Source organism: Saccopteryx leptura, chromosome 2 (genome assembly GCF_036850995.1).
Source record: "Saccopteryx leptura isolate mSacLep1 chromosome 2, mSacLep1_pri_phased_curated, whole genome shotgun sequence".
NCBI classification, from domain to species: domain Eukaryota; kingdom Metazoa; phylum Chordata; class Mammalia; order Chiroptera; family Emballonuridae; genus Saccopteryx; species Saccopteryx leptura.
The window spans coordinates 357,167,934-357,181,084 of record NC_089504.1 but is presented as its reverse complement, the minus strand read 5'-3'; the positions used below and the strand labels follow the sequence as shown (position 1 = coordinate 357,181,084).

General features: G+C 57.1%; 1 protein-coding gene across 5 annotated transcripts; it reads left to right on the top strand.

The window, feature by feature from the left end:
* Nucleotides 1-1,613: 1,613 nt before the first annotated feature.
* On the top strand, nucleotides 1,614-12,937 carry LOC136392501 (septin-4). 5 transcript variants are annotated; one of them, XM_066364676.1, is made up of 12 exons: nucleotides 1,614-1,894; nucleotides 6,691-6,984; nucleotides 7,337-7,430; nucleotides 7,869-7,955; nucleotides 8,436-8,559; nucleotides 11,082-11,216; nucleotides 11,330-11,447; nucleotides 11,537-11,638; nucleotides 11,838-11,934; nucleotides 12,028-12,190; nucleotides 12,349-12,448; nucleotides 12,714-12,937. In XM_066364676.1, the coding sequence occupies exons 1-12, from the start codon at nucleotides 1,892-1,894 to the stop codon at nucleotides 12,771-12,773; spliced, it is 1,377 nt and encodes a 458-aa protein (XP_066220773.1). In that variant the 5' UTR covers nucleotides 1,614-1,891; the 3' UTR covers nucleotides 12,774-12,937. The 5 variants fall into 5 exon arrangements, with proteins under 5 accessions (XP_066220773.1, XP_066220772.1, XP_066220774.1 ...); XM_066364677.1 differs by having other exon boundaries at nucleotides 1,782-1,894; nucleotides 6,691-6,734; XM_066364678.1 differs by lacking the exon at nucleotides 1,614-1,894 and adding an exon at nucleotides 4,501-4,668.
* The last annotated feature ends 214 nt before the right edge of the window (nucleotides 12,938-13,151 follow it).

Genomic DNA, 13,151 nt, shown 5'->3' with positions numbered 1-13,151 from the left:
GTGGCAGCACCCAGGAGGTATTTTTATGGGTGCGTGTGAGCACTAGCGGCCTCCAGCTAGTTCTCAATAGTGGGGCTTTGTATATAGCCCAAGTCTGACATCTGGATCCGATGACAGCAGCTGCTGCTGCCGCTTCAGACTTCCAACAGCCTTTGGTTTCTTTCTAAAGAAACTTCTTTATGTCTTTGTTTTCCTGAGGACAGCTTCAGATCTCCTGATCTCTCCTAGACCTTTTCCCGGAGACTTTCTCAGCCTCATTGAAGCCAAGCTGCTGACTCTTAGCCTGGTTTAATCCCCTCATTTTCAGGTGTGGAAATTGAGGCTCAAAGAGGTGAAGCGAGGTCGCCCAGCTAGAAAGGTTCCTCTGCATGAACTGATTTCTTGTTGCGAGACCTTAGTTGTTCATTGATTGCTTTCTCATATGTGCCTTGACCGTGGGGCTATAGCAGACCAAGTAACCCCTTGCTCAAGCCAGCGACCTTGGGTCCAAGCTGGTGAGCTTTTGCTCAAACCAGATGAGCCTGCGCTCAAGCTGGCGACCTCGGGGTCTCGAACCTAGGTCCTCTGCATCCCAGTCTGACACTCTATCCACTGCGCCACCGCCTGGTCAGTGAACTGATTTCTTTATGCACCAACGCCCCTTCCATCCCACAGCCTACCTGTGTCGGATACCCACTACCATCTCCAATAGCAGCCCCTGGTTTTCTGAGCGGGACCTCCTCTGCCTACCCAGGCCCCTCCCTCCATCTGATGAGTTTTAACTGATCCCAGCCATGGCCACAGGGTCACAGATCCTACCGAAATAGGGTAGGCGGACCTCTAGCGCTTCTACTAATAGGGCTGTGACTGTGGGCTTCAGTTTTGTCCAAAGTGTATTTAGGTCAGTAAGCCTGCTGTGTGTGGGGCGGGGGGCTCTTGGGAGCCAGGGAGGGGCATGCTTCTAGAAACTTCCATAGAAACCTGACCAGCTCAGACCTGTATTAGCTCAGGAAATCCCCACCAACTCCCCACCCCTAAGGTCTCCCCCCAGACTGCTGCTGAGACTCTGAGCCCCTGATGCCTCTAAAACTGCTAGGGCATCTATGCCCACAGCCTCTCACCTGCCTGCCCAGCGTGCCTGGGCCGGTCTCTCTGGGGACCACCCCACTTTCCTCCGCCACAGGCAAGGCCGCTGGGCCTCTCCTGCAGATGATCCCTGGGTAATTTATGCAGCAAATCCTCTTTCATCTTTAATCCAGGGTCCTGCGCAAAGGGCACCTGCTGTCCCCTCCTCACAGCTGGGGTGGAGACGGAGAATGTCTGCTATTCCACCTGAGGAGGTGTGGAGGGGGTGTGGACGGGGTGTGGATGATCAGTAACTTGGACATCAGTCGGATTCGCTTCCCGCAAACCTCGAGGACTCTGGGGGAGCTAATGGTTTCTTCCCAACGCATGGAGCAAACCCCCTTCCCCTTCCAGAGGCTTCTCCTGGGGATGCCAGGTGGCCCTTTCTTCTTCTTTGGGATCTGGCGCAGGCCCTGGGACTGAGAAGCTGCCCCGAGGCCATCCTTTAGGAGCTGAGTAAGGACGAGCCAGGTGACAGTACAGCAGTGTCCCGAGCGCCTTTTCAAACCCTGCTCCTCCGGGAGTCGCAGGCTGCCAGACTCGCCTCACGCTGGCTGTCCCCAGACTGGCCGCCCCCTGCCCTGCGCGCGCCCTCACCTCCCTACCCACTTCGCCGAGGTGCAGACCCCGCCTCGGGCTGGCTCGCCCCGCCCCGGGCCCCGCCCCCGGCCGGTCCGCACTCGGGGCGGCGGGCGGGGGCCGGCGGTGCAGCGAGGTCGGCGCGCAGCTCCGCCGCGGGTCCCTCGGGCGCTGTCCAGGCAGAGCCGGCCCTGCCCCGGCCGCAGCCATGGTAAGGCCGGGGGCGGGGGCGGGGTTGGGGGCGCGGGGCAGGGCCGGGGCGCGCAGGGCCTGCGGCTCCCGGGCGGCTCGCGGGGACCCGCGGCGCCGCAGCCCTGGATGTGCCGGTCAGGAGGCGCTGTCGCCGGCAGTGGGCACAGGCGAGCACTGCTGTGTCGCCGTTCCCAAGTTTCTATTTCTGATCTCAGCAGCTAGAAGCGGGCCCCAACCCCCGGGTTGTTACCCCTGATTTTAGACGAAGGGGTGAGTCCATGCTGGGGTTTGGGGTGCGCCGGCAGATACGCCCTTGTTGTGCCTGGGAGGGCGCGTCAGCGATGATCGGAGGGAGGGTCCCTGTCCTTGCGTGGGTTAGCTGTTATCTGGGTGAACCTTCCTCACCCACCTACCCTAAGCTCAGGGACCAGCACCAACTTCCTTTGGAAAACACAGAAGAGGCCCATAAACAGTGCCTGCCTCCCCAAGAGGTATGGTGAGAGACGCGTGGGCCCGCCTTCCCAAAGCCTGGCAAGGGGCAGCACCTGGGCCCGTCCCACAGGGCCATCTTCCCAGGGCCGGCTGGCAGAGGGAAGTCCAGCCCCCATGTATGCAGGATCAGCTATAGCCCTGTGCCTCTTAGAAAGGAACCATGGGAAAGCTGCTTCCTGCAGCATCCTAACCCCCACCACCACCAGGTCCCTCTGCAGTGGTGGGGGTTGGGGGAAACTCATTCCTGCCACCTGCCTGTAGTGGGAGGAGGAGCTGGAACCCCAGCCAGCCTCCCTGGGGGCTCCCAGGTAGGAAGTTTGGATGTTTGGCCATCTCTCCTCCTGCCATTGTTGCCAGAGCCTACCACAAACACTACGCCAGGTGTCAGGGCCTCCAGGCCCAGTGCCAGCTTCTCCTCCCAGTCTGGAAGCCCCCCAGCCTTTGCCCTCCAGTTAGGAGGCAGGGGCTGTTTCCAGCAGGCGAAGATCCGTGACCAGCCTGGGGGGCAGGATGTTGACTGTAGGCAGCCTCCAGAAGGGAGCTCCCCGGGCCCCACGGAATCAGAAGTTTCTGGGTCTGGAAAGGACAACCTTTTGGGCTCTTGTCTCTCAAGCTGTGTCCAGGCAGAGGCCCAAGTCTTGGCCAGGAAGTCTTGGTGACCCTGTGACCTTCCTCAAAGGGGGGTTCCTGGGAGAGGCCATGTGGTGCCTGTCTTTATCCCTGCCTCCATCCTCCTCCCCACATGGGGATGGACAGACTGATTGTCCCGGAGATGGAAGCCTGGGGGAGCACTGCTTGTCCATCGTGCCAAGCCCAGCGGAGGCCAAGAGGGGCTTTTTCTGCCACACACTAAGTTCAGTTCAGCTGAGGTCTTCGTGCTTTTAACTCGGCTGAGGCCACCCTGTTCCTCTCTATTAAAGACACCCCACTGCCACCAGAGTCCTCAGTCTCTGGCCCCTGCCACCAAGCCAGCCCAGTCCTTAGACTGGTTCATATCAAGCCACACTCCTCTGTGAGGGTCTCTGTGAAAGGAGACCAGTGGGGAGAGTTCCCCAGCCCAGGAGCCCCAGGCGGTTTTAATTCGCATGCAAAAAGAGTGGCAGGCCAACGTTCATAACCATCCTGGGACTTGTGAGGCACTCCTCTCCTCAGGTTCAAAGCATATGAGGTAGCTGTCATCTGGGAGTGGTTCTCTCCCTAGCCTTCCTGGGAGTCCAGGAAGGGCCATTCACAATTGAACATTAAGGCCCCCGAAATGAAAACACTATTCAGAATCACAAAGGGTGTTTCTGGCCAAACCAGAAACACTGGGCTCCTGACTCCTGTAGAGTGCTGGCCCGCACACTCCCGGCCAGACCCCTTAGTCTGTCTCCCACCTAATTGGCAACAGAAGCCACTGGGATGCCAGCCTCCCCTGGGCCTGAACTCATGCCCCTCAGGCCAAGGGCTAGCAGCGCCCCCGCTGACTCTCTGCAAGAGATGGAAGTGACAGGTTCCCATGAGTCAGAGGTCAGGTATCCTTGGGTTGGAGGAGTCCCTGTGGGGCTCTCTGCAGGAAAATCTAGGGGCAGATTTCTGAAGAGAGTGGGGTTCTCTGGTGGGAAAACACAAGGGGACACTTGGAAAGAAAACTGAGTCGGCTTCCACGAGAACCTATGACTGGGGTTATAGGGCACCTCATCCTGCTTCAGCACTGCTTCAAGTTAAGCTGAAAGAGAGAGATTGGAATCCGCTGGGAGTGGAGTCGCTTGGGTAGCCAGTCTCATGTACTGATGGGACAGGTCACCTTGGGGACAGCTCCCAACCCTCTGACAGGTCTCGGTGTCCTTGGGGGTTAACAGGAGGGGCCAAGCAGCTCCAGATCTTGTGCTGCAGACAGGCGGGGGAGGCTGCCGCTGTGCCCACCAGGGTAGGCAGAGGACAGGCCTCAGGGGGCAGCCAATCAGAAGAGGAGGGAGCTGCGGAGAAGCCCAGTGATCCCGCTGCAGCTGAGCTGTCCTTGGAGGGTGGGAGCCAAGGGAAGGGGAGGAGGAGGGGTGGGGAAGGACATTCCACAGGCTTTTTTGGCCCCTGACAGAGACGGGGGGTGGGGTGGGGGTCACACAGAAAGGAAAGGAGCAAGCCTGGACTCCGGATTACAACAAGAGCATCAAGACCAGGCTGTATCTGTGTGTGAGGAACTTTGCGTGGCAGATAAAATTAGACCTAGAGCTTGCCGACAGGGAGTCTGAAGCGTGGGACATGGACCTTTCAATGGGATGTGGAGGCAGTTCTGTCCCTGAGGACAGGGCCGAAGCTGGGGTAAGGTGTTGCTCTGGGGAATGGGTGGACCCGACCTGTCTTCCCCGGCCTTGGCTGGAATTAGGGCTCAAAGTCAGAAAACGGTTTGGTCACTGCAGAGCCAGGGGTGGAGAAGGGCAGACAGGAGGAGAAGCCCCCTGTGGGCTCCTCCGTGCTGCAGAGTAGCCAGGGCTGGCAGGGAGAATGGTGCTGGATTCCTGCAGCTCTGCTGGAGAGTGGGCTAGGGGCTCCATCAGTGCCTTCCCTCTCCCTCCCCTCTGCTCAGGGCTCCTGGGGGAGCCAGGTGGAGCACAGTCCTCTCCCACCCTTAGCTGAAGCCCAGACCAGCTGCTGGGCCACTATGGGGTTGTCCAGAGGGCGGGATTTCCTGGAATTCCCCAGACTGTAGCCACCAGCCCCATCCCTTCTCTACCGCCATATAATTCATCGTCCAAGCTGGGACACTTTTGAGAGTGGGAAGGGACACAATTGATCATTGGACAATAAGCAAAAGCTGGGATGTATGGTCACCCCACTGGACTCTACAAAGAATGTGGGTGAGAAAAGTCTGTAAGGTCAGGCTTGCCTCAAGACAGCCTCTTCTGGTCACTAAGCCCCCACCTGCTGGGTCCAGTTTTGGGCTCAAGGGCCTCTTTTCCTCCCCCATCTGGGCAAGGCCTGGAGACTGTGTCTATAGGCAGTATGGTGACAGCCTGGACGTAGCTCTGAGGGACCTGTCCCTCTCACCTCCCTATCTCAGTCCCTCCCCTCTAGCATAAGCCTGGCAGTGGGCATGCCACCCCTCAGCCCTCCCCTTTGTGAACCAGGGACCTGCAGGAGCACTGTGACCATCTGACCTCCCCCGGACTCTGGCTGGGACCCCACAGTGGTCCTGGGTAGCCCCCACTGGCTTGGCCATTCCCACAGGGTGAGCCAGCCTCTGAAGCCGGCCCTTGTCCATTGTCCGGGGTAGCACGTGGCCACTGTGAGGCAGAGCTGAGCCCAGCACCGCCAGGCACGCCACAAAGGGGGCTGCCCCCCAAAGGAGAGTGGAAGGATTCGGGTCTAGAGCTGAGGGTGAGTGAGGGGCGTGGCCTCTCATCCAAGATGGAGATGGGCTGGAACCAGTCTCTACTCAGGAGCCAGCCTGCCACCCCTGTGGTTCCTAGTTCAGAGCAGATGGCCTCCGAAAACCCAGCTCCAGACCGTGAGGACAAGGGGCAACTGAGGGGTGCTTCCTCCTGTAGGCCCCTCACAGCTGGGGGCTGTCCGCAGCTCTGGAGGCCAGTGTCCTCCTGCCCTACATCACAGCCCCTCCCAGCTCCCCTCCACCTGCACAACGTCCACCAGCAGGTTGGCCCTTCTCCCCAGGGCCCAGGCTCTGGCTCTGGTGCGGCTCGCTGTCTGGGTACGGGAGTCTGCTTGGCTGTGCTGAGCTTGGGCAGTCAGCTCTGGGGAGTGAGCACTCCGGGGGAGTCTGCACCTCAGCCCCTGTGCCCTGAGCCGCTGAGGCAGGAGGCACGGAGCCCCCTGCTGGTTCTTGGTTGAAGGCCAGGCAGCTCCCTTCTCTCCCCTTCTCCCCTCTGTCCCTACCCCTCTGACTCTGGGCACTCTCCTGGAATCCAGCGCCCCTTTCTCTCCTCAGCTCTAATGCCTCTGTCTGCCGCCTCTCATTCAGTCTGACTTTCTGGCCTTTGGGGTAGTCCTTGGCCCCCAGCTTGGCCAGATCCCAGGAAGGGCAGCCTCAACCAGCGCCCCACTGAGAGGGGGTACAGGGGCTGGAGCTGCTGGGTTCCCATTTGCCATTTCTAGGCCCCGGGCTGCCCAGGCGGCTCCTGGAGCCCGGGCCCTCTCCGGGCACCTGACCTGTGTGAGCAGGTGAGGGACATGGGGAGCACTTGCTTTGGCTTGGCTGCTAGCGCAGTTCCCTTCCCTTCTAACCACCAGCGCTTTCCTCTCTCCCTCTTGCCTTCTCCTGTGTTCCTCCTTCCTTCTTCCCTTCCTGCCACCTGCCCACCTACCCGCCCCACCCCCAACCCTCAGATCAAGCGCTTCCTGGAAGACAAGGATGATGCAGAACTGAACAAGTTCGTGAAGGATTTCCCAGGGGACGAGAGCTGCTACCAACCAGAGGCCAAGACCTGGGTGTCCCGGCCCCAAGTTCCCAAGCCAAGGCCCCAGGCCCCCGACCTCTACGAGGATGACCTGGAGCTCAGACCCCCCCTGTGGCCCCAGCCCTCTGACAGCCAGCCGTGCTTCTCGGCCTCGGCCCCTCTCAGCCCCTCGGCCCGGCCCCGCAGCCCGTGGGGCAGGCTTGATCCCTATGACTCCTCCGAGGTAGAGCCATCAGCCCTGTCCTTACTTTTCCTTGGGCTGATGCAGGAAGACCCGGGGAGGGAGCAGAGAGAGCCTGAGTGGATGTGCGTGGATGGGCACGTGTATATGGGGCACGTGCACACGTGTTTGTGCATGTTGAGCCGGGGTGTCTCTCTCTCCTGTGTTGGCCCCAGCTGTGCATTGGAAACTGACCGCATCAGTGGAAGCGGGAGGCCAGATGGGGCCTCGAAGGTGTCTGGCACTGCTCCCCTAAGGCTGGGCAGAGACCTCGGACAGAGGCAGAAGGCCCGTGGAGGATCCTGGGGCCCCTCCTGCCTCTCGCCCTAATGTTCTCTGACTCCTTATACACTAGGATGACAAGGAGTATGTGGGCTTTGCGACCCTCCCCAATCAAGTTCACCGAAAGTCTGTGAAGAAAGGCTTTGACTTTACCCTCATGGTGGCAGGTAGGGCAGGGGCAGTGTTGGGCTGGGTTGGGGTGCTTAATGGGGTGCCTCAGGTGGGAATGATGTATATGTGGGGAGGGGGTATGGCTAGGGAAGGAGGAAGCAGCAAGCAGCTATCCCTTTTTGCAAAATAGCTTGGAGCCATGGGGGCCCCAAAGTGTGCACGCCAGCTAAGTGGTGCAAAGAACCAATAGGTTTCTTATATTTGCCTTTTTCTGGGTGACCTTGGGCAATCTCTCACCCTCTCTGGGCCTCGTTCACATGAGAAGGCTGGACAAGCTATTCTCTCTGCTTCCTTTCAGCTCCAGAATGCTATGGTTTGGTTGGTCTCATGCTAACTAAATAAGAAGCAGCTCCCTCACACCCTGGTCTCCTGGGGTGGCCTCTTGGCTGCAGGTCTAATCTGACTTGGTGCTTTTGTCCTGTCTTCCCTGTCAGGAGAGTCTGGCCTGGGGAAGTCCACTCTTGTCAATAGCCTCTTCCTCACTGACCTGTACAGGGATCGGAAACTCCTCAGTGCTGAAGGTGAGGAAAAGGGGGGAGCATGAAGACAGGCCCCCTACCTGCCTTGGGAAAAACTCGCTCCGGAGTCTGGGGGATGGAGCCTTCTCCAGCATGCAGGAAACCATGGCTTCTAGAGAGACTGACAGCATCTCTCTACAGGCCCGTCTAGCCTGGCAGCCCACCAGGCAGCTCCCTAAAGATTTGGGTGCCGAGGCAGGGCAGGGACCAGAACCCTGCCCTTTGAGTGAGCCTCTGACCCCCAAAGGATTCCAGGAATCCAAGAAAAAAGCCGGGAGCAGCAAGAGGCTGGGGCCAGAGCCAACGGCCACCGGCATTTCCTGTTGGGAAATGTGCTCCTTGCTGGTTCCCAGAGAACAGTCCCCCAGGCAGCCCTGGGGTGGGAGGGGGCAGTCTGGGCAGCCAGGCTGGTTGGGGTGGGCGGCCTGTCCTGATGGGGCAGGTCCTTGCCCTGGGCCTGGCCTCAGTTTCCCCCTGCTCCAGAGCGGATCATGCAGACTGTGGAGATCACTAAGCACGCAGTGGACATAGAAGAGAAGGGCGTCAGGCTGCGGCTCACCATTGTGGACACGCCGGGTTTCGGGGATGCAGTCAACAACACAGAGTGGTATGTCCGCTCCAGCACAGCCCCAGCGGCTTCCCTGCCTACCACCTCTTCCACACACATGCCCAGGGCACACACAGGCATAGGCATCTTCAAAACTGTCGAGGGGGAAGAGGCTGGTGACCTTGAGCACGCACTGCTCCTTGCTGGAAGCTGCCTCCTCTGTAAAGTGAGAGGCAGAGGATTGGAACAGCAGATCTCTGAGGTTCCTTCCGACTCTGACCTATAATTCTGCAGCGGGGATGAGGACGGAAGATGAGAGAGAAGCGCCTCAAAAAGGCAGAGGCGAAACGTAGAACAGGGCCTGACCCGTAGTAAGTGCTCAATAAACAGCACCGCTCTCCTCCCCTTGCCTTTCACAGCAAGGCTTTAGGCACCACAGACAAGTGTTAGTGAGGGGTGAGGCTGAACGAGGGAGGAGCAAAGAGAAGGGGAAAAGAAGAGACAAAGGGAAAAAAGTGGAACTTTGTTTAAACCCCACATGCCCTCAAAGCTATCTGCCAAATGAGAGGGTGGCTTTGTCCCACTGTCCCTCACCCCCATCGTCCCTGCTTTTCTTTGCAGCAATGGGAGGAATAATGGTCAGACCTAAGTGAGTAGATGAGGGGAAGAATGGATGGCCCAGATGGGAGAAAGGGCGGGGCCTCTGTTGAGAAAGCCCGGCAGGGCAGTGCTAAGGCCTCTAGGCCAGTGTTCACATCTCAATGCAGCATTTAGTAACTGCACGATCTTGAGCGAACAACTGCATTCCTGGGTCTTCCGCTGAAAAAGACCGGCCCTTACTGCCCCACCCCATTGATCTGAGAACCACCTAGAACGATGTGTGTAAATGTGCCTCAAACACTGTAAAGGGCTGTTTACATTACGCTCATGAATTTTAAGATGATAACTGCACTGTAGAATCAAAACCTGCAGCTCCTTGTTCAAAATTATTAAGAACTTGTAGATGGTCACAGCAGCAACTCAAACCAAGTGCGGACTGTTCTGAACACAGGGCCCTGCGTGGCTACACAGCTGCCCGTGCAGCTGACCCTGGATAATTGCTTCATGGACTAACCAGACCCTTCCAGACCTTGCTGTGCTCTGAACCTTCATTACACGCTTTATCATTACAACACGTGACTTCGGGCTCAGCACACTGGTTCATCTTTGACTTCATAGTCTAAGCCTGGAGGGAGGGGCTATTCCTCACATGTTTGCTACAGCACTGTGCTAGTACATGTTTGTGGTCTCTACAAATATTCCTGGTGGACTGAGGAGGCCTCCATGTCACCATCACCCTTCCTGCTCTAGGACTAGTTCTCAGCAAATGGGGCTGGCCCTGAAACTCTAACCTCAACAGCACCTGGCTCCTGCTGCGTCATCCCCTCTTCAATCTACTTCACTCCTCTTACCTCCCATAATAATATCTTACGTGCCCAGCACCTCACAGTCTGCTGTGCTCCTCCACATACACTCGCTTAGTCAACCGGCTGGGATTTATTGAGCATACACTAGGTGTCTGGCCTGTGCTGGACATTTTAAGGGATGCAGAACAAGTATGCATGATCCTGGTCCCTGAAAGGCTTACAGCCTAATGGCAGGGGGAGTGGGGAGCAATGGTTCTCTAATACGTGCATCACTTGGGGAACAGTAGTGGCTCAGGCAGTGTAGTGATAAACACACCGAGCTGAGTAACAGAAGGCCAGTGACTCGGTGGGGAGGGAATTTTCTAGCCAAGGTGATCTGGACCAAATCTCTTAGCTGCTCTGGATTTAATTCTTCATGTATAACATGAGAGATGATGTTCAGAATGTCCCCTTGTCTGGGCACCTATCAGTGAGGATTCAACTAGATAACAGAAGAGCAACGGACTCGAAAATTGAGGGTCTTGATAGAGATATATAGACAGATAAGTTCACATATACTCCCCTTCTCTTTACCACACAGTGAGGTTATATATATATAATCTCTCTATAATAATATTGAAGAACCTCAGTTTTCTATCTATATATCTATATCTATCATCATCTATTTATCTACCTACCTGCCTGCCTGCCTACCATCTATCTGACTGTGTTGTGAAGAGAAGGGTGAGCAATGTGCATTGGTATAAAGGAGACTTGGTGGAAGAGATGGTTCTTGGATGTGGCCTTGAAGGATGGAGTGGGTTTGGAGAGGGTGGAACCATATGAACAAAGGCCGAGGCTGGACCGTGAACCTTAGGGCTGCCTTGGTTTCCCCCAACTGGTGTTCACCTGCAGGCACCTTCCTATTCTTACTGCTTGGTTTGGTCATCTGGGCTCTTTCCCTCTCATCAGACTAGTATTTATTGAACTCTGCCTGTGGGCTTGGCCTGGTTTCCCATCAGGACACGTCAGCGGCCCCCCTGTCCCACAGCTGCCTCCCTGAAGAGGTAGTGAAGCAAGCCAGGGAATAACCAAGTCTTGCAAACACTGCTCAGGGCGGGAGCTACTCTGCAGTCTCAGAGCTCACTGGGCAGCGGCCACTGTCACAGTTTCTCTGCTTGTCTGTCCCTGCCCCAGCTGGAGGCCTGTGGCAGAATACATCGACCAGCAGTTTGAGCAGTATTTCCGAGATGAGAGCGGCCTGAACCGCAAGAACATCCAAGACAACCGAGTGCACTGCTGCCTGTACTTCATCTCACCCTTCGGCCACGGGTATGGTCCGAGCCTGAGGCTCCTGACGCCACCGGGTGCTGCCACGGGCACAGGCCAAGAGCACCAGGGGCAGGGCTGCCACAAGCAGGTGGTCACAGATTCCTGTTCCCCAGCCTCCGGCCATTGGATGTTGAATTCATGAGGGCCCTGCACCAGCGGGTCAACATCGTGCCTGTCTTGGCGAAGGCGGACACACTGACAGCTCCAGAAGTGGAGCGCAAGAAACGCAAAGTGAGGGAGTCCGGTGCAGGGAGGGAAGCAGGTGGGCCTCTGGAAAGGACGGGGTCCCCAGAACTGTGGGCCCCTTGTGTGTTTGCCAGATCCGGGAGGAGATAGAGCACTTTGGAATCAAGGTCTACCAGTTCCCAGACTGTGACTCTGATGAGGATGAAGACTTCAAATTACAGGACCAAGCCCTAAAGGTGGGGCCACCCCAGGGCATCCCTTTCCCATCTTGTTTCTTCTGGGCAGAAGGAAGAAGTAGAATTCTATATAAGGGTGGGCTGTTTGGGGTGGGAGAGGACCCTGGTTTCCTAGAGTGAAGCGGAGAAGGTGAAGACATAGGTGGAAAGAAACAGGTGAGGATGGGGGCTGTTGACAGACACCCCAAACTTCTTCCAGGAAAGCATCCCATTTGCTGTAATTGGCAGCAACACTGTGGTAGAGGCCAGAGGCCGACGAGTCAGGGGCCGTCTCTACCCTTGGGGCATCGTGGAAGGTAAAGCACTGAGCTCCTGATCAGGGTACCTCCTTGCTCTCAGTGGCTCTCCCTTACCCATGCCCCTGGCTGACCCCTAGCCTTGCTATACAGTGGAAAACCCAGGGCACTGCGACTTTGTGAAGCTGAGGACAATGCTGGTGCGTACTCACATGCAGGACTTAAAGGATGTGACGCGGGAGACACATTATGAGAACTACCGGGCACAGTGTATCCAGAGCATGACCCGCCTGGTGGTCAAAGAACGGAATCGCAAGTATGGTCAAAAGCCAGGACACAGCTGGCAGGGGGGACCCCAAGCACAGCCTTGGGCGAGACCCAGCTCTCCCTTTTTCTTCTACAGGCTCTGGGCTCAATCCAAGCAGGTGTTGGGGTCCCCCTAGTCTTACCAACCCTTTTCCCCCTTTCCCTCAGCAAACTGACTCGAGAGAGTGGTACTGACTTTCCCATCCCTGCTGTCCCACAAGGGACAGATCCAGAAACTGAGAGGCTGATCCGAGAGAAAGACGAGGAGGTGAGAGCAGTGTGGGGTGGTAGGGGCTGACAGCCTGGGAGGTCCCCTGCTGATTATAGACTTCAGTATCTCTCGATTTGGGAATAGGAAGACCCCTGGCTCTGGAGCCTGAGTCCTGGATTGGTGGATTAGTAGTTCTACCCAGGATCTCCATCATACACCTAGGCTACCAAGCCTCTGGCTCAAAGGATTAGAGCTTGGGGACACTTCCTAACACTATAGGGCTCTCTGAAAGTACCCATTTTGATGCATGTGCCTGTTTCAGCTGCGGCGGATGCAGGAGATGCTGCACAAAATCCAAAGACAGATGAAGGAGACCCATTAGCTGGTGTTCCGCCCCGGATATTTAATAAATCTCCTCGTCACCCTGCCCACGCCGGCCCCTCCCAGCACCAGCTCTGCTCAGGCCCCTGCAGCTACTGCCACTTCGCCTTACATCCCTGCTGCCTCCCCAGAGACTCAGAGGAAATAAAGTTTAACAAATATGTAGGTGGCTTCTGGTGTCTGTCTGTATCTTGACCACCTCATGGAGATTAAAAAGATCCTAGGACGCAGTTTTGAAAGGCTGCTGGAGGAGGGAGCTAGTCTGTACAGCTTTCAGTAAGAAAGGGGGAGTGGGGGAAATCTCCCCTGATGGGGTTCAGTCCTTGCCCAGAATCCCGTCTGACCCCTCCTTTTTACTGACCACATCTCTCCTGCCTGT